Genomic DNA, 12,769 nt, shown 5'->3' on the forward strand with positions numbered 1-12,769 from the left:
GATGGCCACCTCCATTGTTGCCGCTGTGAGCAACTTTAACAACCCCAAGATACTCCTGAACGTCAGCCTCAACTTGGGCAAGGCCATGTGCGGCAGCACCACCATATGCGAGAAGTGGAAGAACAAGAATGAGGAGCTGAATTAGGGGGCGAGCGAGGAGCGCGGAGCAGGCAGTAGGAAAGCGGCAACTGAAAAGCGGCAACTGAAAAGCGGCAACTGAAAAGCGGCAACTGAAAAGCGGCAACTGAAAAGCGGCAACCAAAAAGCGGCAACTGAAAAGCGGCAACTGAAAAGCGGCAACTGAAAAGCGGCAACTGAAAAGCGGCAACTGAAAAGCGGCAACCAAAAAGCGGCAATCGAAAGGTTGCAACTGCTTAGCGGCGGAGAGATGAACGAGGAGCCGCCTGGGTAGGGTCCCAAATGACCCGCCTGGCCACCTGTTCAGCCATACTGCCCCTTCACCAGCCCAGTCTCCACCCCCCTGGGCGAAGCTGCGCATGTGCACACCCACCACATGCACGGCCATTTTTGAGTCCACTGAGGGAAAATAAGTGCGTACATAAAATGCGCCACCCATTCGTATACTCTGAGTATATTTCCCCGGACGGCGGGGCCCCCTGCATGGAGGGATGCGACATTTCGTTGGTCCCACAGCAGTTGGGCTAATTATCCCCCAAAGTAATTTTTTATTTTTCCCCCGTCTGTCCCACTACCCCTTTTTTTTTTTTTTTTTGTTGATGATGTTGCTTTTACTTTTACAATTCATTTTTCCATCATTTTGCCACCCTTTTGCTGCTTATCTTTCCATTCATTTTGCTCGTCTTGTGAGTTCTGTACATTTGAGTCCCCAGTGCTTGTTGTAAATGTTCTACCCCCATCTCTCCCCCTTCCCACTTCCACCCCTTTGTGATCTTCCCCTTCGAACGCCTCTGGCTGACCTCTTGTGAGACGTAGAACAATTTGTTTTACGGAGATAACTTCGCCCTTTTGATGAGTCTGATTAATGATTTGAGTGAGTAACGGATGGGAACGTGCCGGGGTTGCCTGGCGCGGCCGCGAGTTTTACCGGAGTTTCCCCGCATGTGTAACCGCCCCCCCCCGCAGGGGTGTACGTACACATGGCTGCACGCTTGTGCAGGGATGTGCACATTTGTGCGCACATTTGGCCGTATGGACCGCTGCGCAGGAAGGCACCTCCAACGGGAAAGAACATTTTTCCTTAAATGAGGAGGGGGCAAAAGTATGCCGTGTCAGGGCAACCCTCCCCCCCTCTCTTCCCCCCGGGGAATCGCGTGTTCGGCCGTTTTATTGGAAAACACAGGAAGGCGGAAAATCCCTTTTTTGGATGTTCTCAAAATTATACTGTATGTACAGCGCAGGGGTAAAATGGTGCACCCCCTGATGGTAAGCGCGTTTGCACGCAGGGGCATACCCAGAAAGAAAGGAAAATGTGCTAAGTGAGCATGAGCATGCGGGAGTGCCCTTTACAACGCGTTGCGCGCACGTCGGTATGCACATCGACATTCGCCTACCCGGGTGGTTGGCGTATTCCCTCTTTATGCACGCGCGCCCGCCTTTGCTCAGGTGTGCATTCGCCTTCACTTAGGTGCGGCACCCTTTCGCCACGCAGTTGCGAGGAGTTGCACGAAGTTGCCATCGGTTTGGAGCTCATTTGCAGTTTTGGCAAATGTGCGTGGTATAGTAGCGCGTAATTTTTCTCACTTTTTTGCAATTTTTTCAATTTTTCCCATTTTTTCTCATTTTTTCATTTTTTCGTCCGTGTGCGCAGACTGTGCCCTTTTTTTTGCGTTTGCCCTGCCGGTGACGCCAACTTGGTGCCTTTCCGTCGAAGGGGGGTCCGCCTAGACAGCGTTTGTCGCGGCAAGAGAGGGCCCCTCACGGGAAGAAGTGCCCCTATTGTGAGTTTTTCCACTTGTAACAAAGAACGAAGGTAAAAAAAAATAAAAAAAAAGGGGGACACGGAACTGAGGTTACGCCTCGTCCATTCTGGTCCGCATGAGGAACGTCGAACTGGGGGCACGTGGTGGCGCTCTTTCCAGGTGACTCGTTAAGTGCCCCTCCCCCTGCGTGGTCGTCGCGTCGTTTAGCGATCCACCTGCCGCGTTGCTTACGTATTCATCTGCCTCTTCGCTTACGTATTCATCTGTCTGTTCGCTTACCGCTTCACTCGCCGCCCCACTCGCGCTCCACCATGATGGGCGGCGAAGTCATCGTGGAGAAGAACCCGGAGAGCAAATTCTGCGTGGCGAGCAGGGAGCCGCTGTGCGACAGCGTGATATGGGGGCTGCTGCAGAACTACTACCGGCGGGCGGCCATCAACGCGTGGAAGGAAAACGTCGTGCCGTCCTTCGTGACGAGCAACAGCAAAATTGCAAAGGACTACGCCCGGGTGATAATAAATTACATGAGGGACTGGTTCAACAGCAAGGAGTGCGACAGAAATGTGCCCATATACATACTGGAGATAGGAGCAGGCCATGGCAAATTCACGTACCTCATTTTAAGGGCACTAACAAAGTACCAAAAATATTTCAAGAGCATGAATCTCCCAGACAGGCCATTCGTGTACGTTTTCACAGACATTGCAAAGGACAACATCACCTATTGCATGAATAACGGGAGGTTGAAGCGGTTCATCAGCACGAGGGAGAGTTGCGATAGGACATTTACAAGTAAAAATAACTCTTATTACGACTCTGAGTTTGCAAGAAATGAAGAGATAAATTATGACTCTTCCACAAACACGTCGAGCTACTCCTCCTCCTATGACGATACCGATTACTCAGATGAAAGGGTAAGAAATTATGCGAATTTTTCTATGCTGGATTTTGCCTATTTTGATGGGAATGAAACAGATGAAAAGATATTTTTACAAGTTTCGAAAAGTTACATCCCAGAAAATACCCCCATTGTACTGATTTGCAATTACGTTTTGGATTCTCTGCTGACCGATGCTTGGGTTGTTAATGGAGAGGATGACTTCAGGAGGGCCCTTCTTTCTGTTTACTCTCCAAATGTAGAGGAAGACAGAACCAATGCCGATATTATGCTGCGTATGTCTGTCACTTGGGATTGGGAGAAGGTCAATATCGATGAGGAAATTAAGAAGAAAAGAACGGACAAGCCATCCGATTATTTGAGGAAATATAAAGAAATTTACACTGTGCTGAAGATGTACTCCTATTTTAACGAACCATTATCTTTTGTCCTTCCAGTGGGGGCATTCATTTTATTTGATCGAATATTAAAGCTGAGTGGGAACAAATTATTGTGCCTTATTGGTGATAAGGGCTACCAATCTTATGAAGAATTTAAGGGATATAGAGACCCACATATCGTTGTGCATGGCAGTCTCTCCTTTATGGTTAACTTGAACGCCATTTGTCTGTACTTCTTATCCCTGGGCGGGTACTACATACATACCCCGTATTCGGATACCTTTCAGATCGTCACCCTGTTGATGCATAAGAAGCAGTGTGACGGGGGGGGCTACGAATCGGAGGTGGAGGAAGGGGTCTTTCCCGCGGGGAGAAACAGCCTCGGGGGGGAATCCAACCTGACCTACTCCACCTTAACGGAGCGGCTGCGAAGGGACAAGCGGGGGGCAACTACCCAGTTTAACATTATTGACTATTTTAAGAAGGGCTCCAAGGAGGGGCCCCTGCGCAGGAGGTTGCAGAACCAGGCGAGCACGGCGTCGTCCTGCCGGTTGAAGGGGGGTGCAGAAGCGAGCAGGGCAGAAGTGAGCCGGGCAGAAGCGAGCCGGGCAGAAGCGAGGCGCACAGATGTCAGCCGAACATATCTGAGCAGCAGCTTATCTGGGCGCTCACCCCCCCGCCTCCCCCCGAACGACCAAAGCGTGCAGAGGAAGATGAAAAGAATAAACCTCAAAAATTTGAACGGCATGTCGATCAAGTTCGGGGGAACCATTTCGTCCTTCTACGACAATATGGAGCAGTTCCCCCCCGACGTGCTGATAAACTGGCAGAAGGCAGTCATCCACAACGTTAATAGCAACCCTGCCAGCGTGAGCATAAAGGAGCTGATCTCCTTACTGAGATACTCCAACCACGACTCGGACGTTTTCTACAATATCAGAAATGTGTTTACCTCTCTGGTGAACTACCCGAACATCAATGGAAGGACAGAGAAGGACATCCTCCTGGACATAAAGGAATGCTACGATAATTACTACTCCCTGAAGACGGACGAGGATATCGCAGATGTGTGTGGCCATGTGTGTATGAAGTTTGGGGAGTTTGAAAGGGCCATATATTACATGAAACAGAGCCTTCGCAATTTTAAGCAGAGTAGGCACTCCTCCACCTACATTAACATTGCCTCATGCTACAAGGTGCTCCGGAATTATCAGAAGTCCATTAAATTCATCAGGGGCGCGATTAAGTTGTCCAACCGGGAGGCCCGCAGGGGGGCTCCCCCTGGAGAAGCGGTAGAAGCAGGCGAGGCAGGCGGGGCGGGACAACACCCACACGGCGAACACAGCACATATGGGGGACACCACCCACATGGCGCACTCGGCAGATATGGAGGACTCCCCCCCAACAACCTGAACCACGCGCACGACCTCCTGTACAACATCCAGTTCTGCCTAAACCCAATCACCTACGCCATCGTGGGGGTCAACCACTTCGTGCAGAATGACGGTCTCTACTACCTCTCCTTCGAAAATAGGATAAAACTCAAGTTTATTTTTTTGCTGGCCAAGGAGGAGGAAGCAGTCCTACGCTTCATGAACAGGAAATACAAAAGCGCAGCTTATGAGAAGAGCACCCGCAATATGGACCTCTCCGAAATTAAAATCGTCAGGGTTTACCGCTCCAATGAGGTGGTCCCCATGGAGGAGGTGGACTCCACCCAAGGGAGTGATGAACAGAAGGAGGACGTAGCAACTCAATCTGGGGATGACCAAGCGGAGGAGCCAAACCGATCCTACGAGAATGCAGCCCACTTGAAGAAGAACCTCCGCGACTGCCTATCCCAGTACAACTTCCAATTCTGCGTAATCGACGCCCCGTGGGGTATAAAGGCAGACGTGGCAGAGCTAATGCTGGACCACTCGAAGCACATCTTCACGTATGGTACCCTATCTGACTGTGCGAAGCGCTCCATGGAGGTGATTTCAAAGTACAAAAAAGTGTCTGAACAAGTCAGCTGGGTAAATAACAACTATGTCCATGATGAGTGTCTGTACGAAGCCAGAGATGCGCTGAACCACATCAAGAGCGTCATATCGGTGACGGTCACTCATTACAGTATGAATTTGTATAACAAGCAAAATGGCAGCATCCCCAGTGCCCACGTTTTGACGGAAGATCTTTGTATCGTCCTGAACGCCCTGCAGGTTATCTTAAACCTGAACGTGACGGGCTTGACGGCCAACTTTTTGAGGCGCCGGGGAGGGGGCGCGCCAGGCAAAGGGGCGCCAAGCAATGGGGCGCCGAAGGAGGAAGCCGAAGCAGAAACAGAGAAGATGCAAACGGAAAGGGAAACAGAAACGGGGCGGGAGATGGAGACGAAGGGCGAACCCCTCCCCGGAGACGCCGCTTCAAACCTGGCCGGGGAAAAGAGAGGTAGTGCCCACCTAGACGCGGACTACATCTCCCTCTCGGGCATCCTAACCTTCCAACACCACAAAACGCTGCCAGACGAAATGAACGTGCACGGAAACTACCTCCTAATGAATAACCGAAATGAGGAGTTTTTAACAAAAATTAATTTCGTTGGGGTTCACGGATCGCTGTGCTTAAAAAAAACGCTCTCCAATTGGTCGGTCCAAGTTTTTAACCTGAACGGTGAGAAGGTGTATGAGAAGTCGGGCCGCATCTCAGCTAGCCAAAATTCAAATGACGTATTCATTACGCAGTATTTGATAAAAACAGATGGGAAGGAAAACCAAGTGAAGCATTTCAATGAGTACGATTTGAAGGGTTCCTGCAAGGGTTCCGATGAGTCCATCGACTCGGACATTGACATTTTGGAATTTTCTTCCGACGAGGAATGGGGAACCCACCCAAAGGGGTTTCCCCAAGTGGGGCCCTCTTCCGATATCATCTCCAGTGCCATAACCGACGTGGTGAAGAAGGAATGTTGCGAGGAGGTTGAGTCTACGAAAGAGCACTATGCAGCAATGGCCCCGAGCAGCAACCACGGGGAGCTATTGCTTGATAAAAATTTGGACGCTCTGAAGGGCTTGCCTGGAAGGAGGTTCCATTCCTCTGGCAAGGACGTGTACGAAAATGTTAACTTGGACGAGTGCCTCGTCGACGTGACGGTTAATAACAACTGCTTTTACTCGCGGATCGTCGAGGGGATACAGATGTCCCACAAGAAGGGCGGCGCGATGGTTCACTTTAAGTACAAGGCGGGTTGAGGGAGTTCGCGGCGATTTGCAGGATCACGGTGATTTGCAGGATTGCGGTGATTTGCAGGATTGCGGTGATTTGCAGGATTGCGGTGATTTGCAGGATTGCGGTGATTTGCAGGATTTGCAGATTTGCGGATTTGCGGCTTGAGTGTGGATCTACCGCGTGCCCCCGCCGCGTCTCTGGCGCAGCGTGTGGCCAAAAAATGGGAGGCTCTTAACGTTTACGGGAGAAAACAAAAACAGAAAGGAAAACTAGCCGCAGTTGGCAAAAAAGGGGGAAGAAAAAGTGGAAGAAAAAATTCCCAAATAGTAACGCCAAATGTTAGACAGAAAGGGGTAACGCAGCGAAGGACCCTTTCCTTACGAAAAAAAAAAAAAAAAAGAGAGGAAGACGGAAGAAGGGAGAAGGAAGGAGGAAGGAAGACCATGTGGCCCTCTTAGCGATGGCGATTGCGATGGCGAAGGCACAACGGGGGGGCGCCTCGACGAAGAGGTTGGTCACCACCACGCCCTCTGCGAGCGTCACGTCAAAATTTGGGAGAACTCGTTCCCCAGGAAGTCGTACTGGGAAAAGTTGATGTACGAGGAGAAATCCCAGTTGGGGTCGCCCTCGGAGGCATTCGCCCCATTCGCCCCACTCGCCGCCTCCTTCCTACGCTTCTCACTCTGCTTGCCCTGCTTAATCCTGGTGACGCACTTTTTGATCTCCTTGAGGGAGAGCTGAAAAAGCCTCTGCAACTTATTCTGCGTGATCTGGAGGGCGCGGCAAATTTCTTCGTCCGTGTAAATTTTTTTCCGTAAGAAAAGGCCGAACTTCATAAAGATAATTAGCTTGTTGATTTTTTTCCTCAGCGACTTGCAGATGAACTTCCGTAGCCCCTTAATGACGATGTCGTTGTAGACGATTTCGTTCATGCTGTGGATGTCGTCCGAGTTTACGATCAAATCTGTGTAGGTATTTTTTTCCGGGTGGGCCGAGTTACTATTTTGGTACACGATTGGTTTTTCAGCGTCTATCACGTTGACCGCTGAGGAGAGGGCCTTCTGAACCCGTTCCATGGTCATATGCAACCCGTCGCTGATTTCTTTGATGCTCGGTTTTCTTTCATGCTTTTCCTCAAAACTTTCTTCAAACTTTTTTACGTTATTATAATCTTTGTACGTATGTGGCGACACGGACACGAAGGACTTATGCTTCTGGTAGTAATTGTAGGTGCTGTTCTTCGCCCAGATGTAAACATACTTTGTTAAATTTTTGATTCCCAATTTTTCGACGTCATATCTTCTGAACCCGTTTTTCACTGCATCTAAGCTGACCAGCAAGAAGTCGTCTTCACTCAAGTTGCTACTAAAATTGGATTCTGCCTTCCGAATGATGTTATTAATCAGGGGGATGAAATATATGAGTAACTTTTGGGACAACTTTATTTTAGCCTCCAATTTTTGAATGAAGACTTCCCTATCGTAGTCATACGCAAAGGTTACTTCCTCCAGAAGGGGGGGTCTATTCTCCAGCTTCTCCAACATGTAAATGGAATTTTCAAAAAACACCATGTCCTTGATGCACTCTATGAATTTCTGCACTTCTGAGTTTATCAGATTTTCGCAGTCCTCGTACAGGACCACTTCGTGGTGGTCGAAGTAGTCGGTGAAGATGTCCCCCCTGTTGGGGGCTCCCCCGTTAGCGGCTCCCCCGTTAGCGGCTCCCCCGTTAGCGGCTCCCCCTTGGTCGCCAACCGGGGCGGCCACCTCCGGCACGGAAAAGTCGAAGGGGGCCACCACATCCCCTCCTCCTGCGGCACCGTTCCTGAACAGGCTGAACATATTCGTCTTGTTGTAAAAGTAGGTCCTAATGAGCAACTCCTCGTCGTCCTTCTGCACGAGCGCCTTCATTTTGTAAATATACACAATGAGCTTCTTCAGATTTTCAACGGATACATTAATTTCCTTAGACCATAGGTCCAAGGTCAGGATTTTTTTCTGGTCCCTTATGCTCTCATAATACTCTAGTCTTAACTTGTGAAACAGGTACTGTTTTATCACCTCTATATTTACAGTTTGTCCGTTTAGGAGAAGGATCTTCTCTTTGATTTTTTTTTTGGGCGCGTTGAATATGCTCTTGTCCTTGAAGGAGAGCAGCACTTGGTTCAGCCGTTTTTTCTCCCTGGCGTACACTTCGTTCATGTATCCTCGTTTGAGTTTGAGGCGAATCTTTTGGGTCCTTTGGCGAGGGGGCGCTGCGTCATTCGTGTTTGTCTCATCTGCAGCGCCTATCTCGCCTGTTTCGTCTGTCTCTTTTGCCGCTCCCCCCCGCCGCTTCCCCCTGCCAACCAGAAAGCCAATGTTCGGATTAGGGTTCAGCGTGAAGAAACTCACCAGCCCATCCTCGAAATTCACATGGCCGTCCACGCTCTTGTTCAGCACACTGCTGCAGCAGAGGGAGTTGAAGTAACTGTTCGGTGTGCTTTTGGCTACGGGGGGGGGTTCTTCACTTGGGCGCATCGCGCTCTCACCCCCTGCTCTGCCACTATCGACTGTGCCGCTCCCCTTTTTGGCGTAGCGCCGGGGGGAGAACCTTCTGCGCCCCTTCGCCCCCGCATTGGGGAAAAGGCCCAACTGGTCTCCGCCGCGAGTCACCCGGTACGCCTCAACCGAGCCGACCTTTTGGCTCAACCAGATTAGGGAAAGCACCAGCACGCAGAGGTGCAGCAGGGCGATGCGGAAGGTGTTACAGGTGTTGCACTTAGCAATGGTCGGTGCGACCAGCAGGAGTGAGAGGGGCTGCATCCGATGTTAGTCATTCCACGGTGGCATTTTCACGGCATCTCCAGGGGGGGCCTACTCACACGTTTGATAAGCAAACACTCTCGTCAATCATGTAAAAGCGCAATCATCTGCGGAGGTGTACCTTCTCTCGTTTTTCCCTCTTTGCAACTGTTTCGACTCTTTTGCAAAAAAAAAAAAAAAAAAAAGAGGTTAGTTCAGATGGAGGGGTCAACACATCACTTCTGTTTGAAGACTTTAACACCTTCGTTGTTTAACCCCGCTTGGTGGTTCTCCCCTCTGCGGAAATCACCATGAGGGGGAGAGTGCCTGGAGGTAAGCTTCTCTCCTACTCGGCTAAAAAAAAAAAAGGCACCTCTTACGTTTGCTTGAAATTGGCTAGACGTTTCACTGGACCGTTTGCTTCTTCCCTCACATTGCATCGAACAAGTGTGCGCGTGGATGTGTTCCTTTACGTGCTCATGCTGAGAGGGGGGTCCTCTTTTCAAGGGGGTTTGTTGCCTCTTTCTGAGCGCCACTTTAGGAATGGCTTCTGACTCATGGGCTAGAGTACATATAAGGAGGTAAGCCGTGGAGGGTAGCTTCTCCCCCTTTTTTGGAAAATGTGTTCTGCGTAAATGGAGGGTTCTTAATGGGGGGACATTCCTCCATAACTTTAAAGATGTGCCCATACGAGTAAGCAGAGCGAGCCAATATGTTTTCCAGCACGTCCATGCGTTTGGCTCTGTGCGTTTGGCCCTGTGCGCCTTTCTTCCTCACACGTGGTGGGGTGACTCCTTTATGGGATCAGTTGGCTGGTCCCTGTTCGGATGGCTTTCCATAAGGGGGAGTAAAAACGAAGAAGAAAATGCAAACACGCTTGCGAGATGTATGTACGCTTTTGTATGTGCGCCTGTCAGGTGAAAATCCCCCCCCCTTTTGGAAGCTCGAGTGGGTTCCTCCCTCCCGCGCAACTGTGACCACGCTGTGTTTTTCTACGCCGCAATTGTTTCATCAGCCAGGTGTAGCACACGTCCATTTGTTTCTACTCTGGGTTTATAAACTTATCCGCATGGTGTTCTTGTACGTGGCAATTTCGCTTCACTTCGCTTTGCTTCTCTTTTTTTTTTTTAAAAAAAAAGAAACGAATTGCCTACGTAAATCACACTTCCTTGCTGACCATGGAGGAAACCACGCGCAATTTTCTTCCCCTTTTGAGATACATAAAGGGGTAGGCCCTCATCGAGTGCAACGTTGTGATTATTTCGTCGCGAGGCCGGAGCAGCGTGCGCCGCTTACCCGGCATTTTGCTGCTCTGACTTGAGCACATATGGTTCCCCTATAACGGTAATAACTAATCGACAGAATGGCCGAGTGGTCTAAGGCGCTACCTTCAGACGGTAGTCTGTATAAGGCGTGGGTTCGAATCCCGCTTCTGTCAAAGGAGTAGAATCCTTTTATGGTCTCGCGTAGTGACAAAGCAGTAATATATGTTATTAACGTTCAGCGGCTTCTTTATTTTTTTTTTAAAATTTGTGGAAGAGTTTCCCATTTCGCAGAAGCGCGTTTATATTTTTTTAACGAACGAGCCATTGCTATTTTGTAGGGAGCGATGGGATATTTTTTGCAAATGCCGGCGTTGCTTAAGGGAAAGAGGCTCTTCTGCCATGAGGAAGTCGTAATGCTTTTCTACAGGGCAGTTACTCCTTATCATTTTTTTAAACTTCATTTGTGGCATCATTTCATGCAAAGAAATGAAGATGCTCACTTGGGGCTTCTTTACCCCTTTGTTAATGGGCAAAGAAGAGGAACCGCGTATAAAAATTTGCCCTGTTATTTCGGCAGTTGTAGAGGGGAACCTTTATACGCTCCCATTCTCCAAAGAGGGGAAAGCTCATTTAAAACCTGGTGCGAACCACTGGTATGCCGCCCTGTTAGAGCCATTTTAGGACCCTCGAAAGGGGTACACATAATATGGTATTCCTTAACTGTTCTGGAAAAAAAAAAAGGGGGCCTATATTTCTTGTCCTATGATGAACTACGAATTGGGGTTTCTACCAAACGGGCAGAAGAATCGGTTGGGGGGGGTTCCATTTACAGCAAAGCGAATTGATGGGCACTCCTTCATTTGAAGCGGTTTTTCATTTGTAGCGGTTTTTCATTTGTAGCGGTTTTCCTTTGGGGGTGGTTCCTCAGAAATGAGAAAAACGGAGCGCCTTGTGTTGCGTGTGGAGGACCACCCAATTTATGTATTCCCCTTTTACGCTTTCCATAGCTTTTGCCAAAACGGGTGTGCCTCTTGGGGCAGCGTTTTCGCTCCTTAGGGGATGTTTCCCTCTTGAGAAACGGCATTAAAAGGAGAGAGGCGCCGGTACAATCGTATACGTTTGGAAGGTGGGCCACCTCACGGCGGCAGTAAAATGGAAGGCATATAGATATGTATAAATATATGCATATGTGTACCCCCCCTGCCTTCAAAGCTTGCCTTCCTTTTTTAAAATGCGGTCCTTCCGTGGGTTAAAGATGCGCCCGCTAAAGGGGGTTGCCTATTCACCAGCATACGTAATAATCGCGCCCGTAAAAAATAATCAAACAGGCCATATGCTCAGCATATTTCCAACTGTATGGAAAAATATCCTCTACAAAAAATAAGCATAAATAATGCCTTCATAATATAGCATATAAATTATGCATCAACATTTTGGGCATTTTTTAAATGCCTTTTCTATGCCGTATTAATTTTTTTCTTTACGTATTCAAATCCGTATGAAGGGTTGGCAAAACTGCTGCTATTTTGCATATGCCGCATGCACAAATGGACCAGCCGGGAATCGAACCCGGGAGCTTTCGCATGCGAAGCGAACGTGATACCACTACACCACTAGCCCAAGAACTTATTACATCATACTTTGCCCATAGAGAGGAACCATTTCTCGAAACGGAGCGAGCGCGCCCACCCCCTTTTGGTGCGGCCAAAGTGGGGGCATTTCCCGCTCGCCGTTTCGTCGTGGGGCTCGAACGATTGTTTCGTTAGGGTCACTCCAAATCTTCTGTTCCATTTTGAGCGAACCTCTCTGCAGCGCGGATGGCCTATTGGGGGCACCTCTTGTCCCCCTCCATGGGCGTATGCAAAATGATAATTGTGCCCCTCGACATCATTTTTTTCCCCCCCCTCACTTGTGATGTAGTGCTAACGGGTTTTTCACGCAAAAGCGCTCATTTAGGGGTGACAAACTGGAGTTATAATAAACTCGCTTAGGATTTTCTTTCCTCTAAGTTGCAGCGTGTTGTACGGCCAAGCCAAAAAAAAAAAAAAAAAATGCAAAGCAATGCAATGCAATTCAATGCAGTTCGCTGATGGGGAATTTTTAAAAGGGGGACACATGCCGAGGGGCACGAACACATCGGTATGATTACCAGATGGATGCTAAAAAAACGGTGCTGACATATGGGTTACTCTTGGCGGGCGTATTTCACTTGGCCGTGGGTGCGTAATGTGGGGAGGGGAAAGGGGAGAATTGGCCAATTAAGCTCTCGCAGGTTGGCCATACCGCTTTGTGTGTAGCGGGGAAAATACAGAGGACACTGCTTCGTTGGCGT

The 12,769-nt window shown here is 49.2% G+C and overlaps 4 protein-coding genes across 4 annotated transcripts in view, besides 4 other annotated features; 3 read left to right on the forward strand and 1 right to left on the reverse strand.

The window, feature by feature from the left end:
* The window catches only part of PVX_114180 (pyridoxine biosynthetic enzyme pdx1 homologue, putative), a gene marked incomplete at both ends in the record, with an annotated part of 909 nt that extends 764 nt beyond the window's left edge, over window positions 1-145 (forward strand). The window contains one exon of the mRNA XM_001616174.1: window positions 1-145. This exon is cut by the window's left edge and continues 764 nt beyond it. Within this exon, the coding sequence (XP_001616224.1) occupies window positions 1-145 (145 nt within the window).
* A 256-nt stretch (window positions 146-401) lies between these two features.
* Window positions 402-441: a microsatellite.
* A 1,771-nt stretch (window positions 442-2,212) lies between these two features.
* On the forward strand, window positions 2,213-6,771 carry PVX_114175 (hypothetical protein, conserved; the record flags this gene model as incomplete). The annotated part of the gene is given in 2 exon segments (XM_001616173.1): window positions 2,213-6,416; window positions 6,435-6,771. 1 exon segment carries the CDS (start codon window positions 2,213-2,215, stop codon window positions 6,410-6,412), a length of 4,200 nt encoding a protein of 1,399 aa, XP_001616223.1. The 3' UTR covers window positions 6,413-6,416; window positions 6,435-6,771.
* Window positions 4,223-4,245: a microsatellite.
* PVX_114170 (hypothetical protein, conserved) lies at window positions 6,686-8,908 on the reverse strand (the record flags this gene model as incomplete). The annotated part of the gene is made up of 1 exon (XM_001616172.1): window positions 6,686-8,908. The coding sequence occupies one exon, from the start codon at window positions 8,906-8,908 to the stop codon at window positions 6,929-6,931; it is 1,980 nt and encodes a 659-aa protein (XP_001616222.1). The 3' UTR covers window positions 6,686-6,928.
* Window positions 6,703-6,730: a microsatellite.
* A 1,622-nt stretch (window positions 8,909-10,530) lies between the features above and the next one.
* Window positions 10,531-10,551: a microsatellite.
* Window positions 10,552-10,748: 197 nt separating this feature from the next.
* On the forward strand, window positions 10,749-11,670 carry PVX_114165 (hypothetical protein). The gene has a single exon (XM_001616171.1). The coding sequence runs from the start codon at window positions 10,782-10,784 to the stop codon at window positions 11,280-11,282; it is 501 nt and encodes a 166-aa protein (XP_001616221.1). The 5' UTR covers window positions 10,749-10,781; the 3' UTR covers window positions 11,283-11,670.
* Window positions 11,671-12,769: the final 1,099 nt, after the last annotated feature.

This window comes from Plasmodium vivax, chromosome 11 (assembly GCF_000002415.2).
Source record: "Plasmodium vivax chromosome 11, whole genome shotgun sequence".
Classification (NCBI taxonomy): domain Eukaryota; phylum Apicomplexa; class Aconoidasida; order Haemosporida; family Plasmodiidae; genus Plasmodium; species Plasmodium vivax.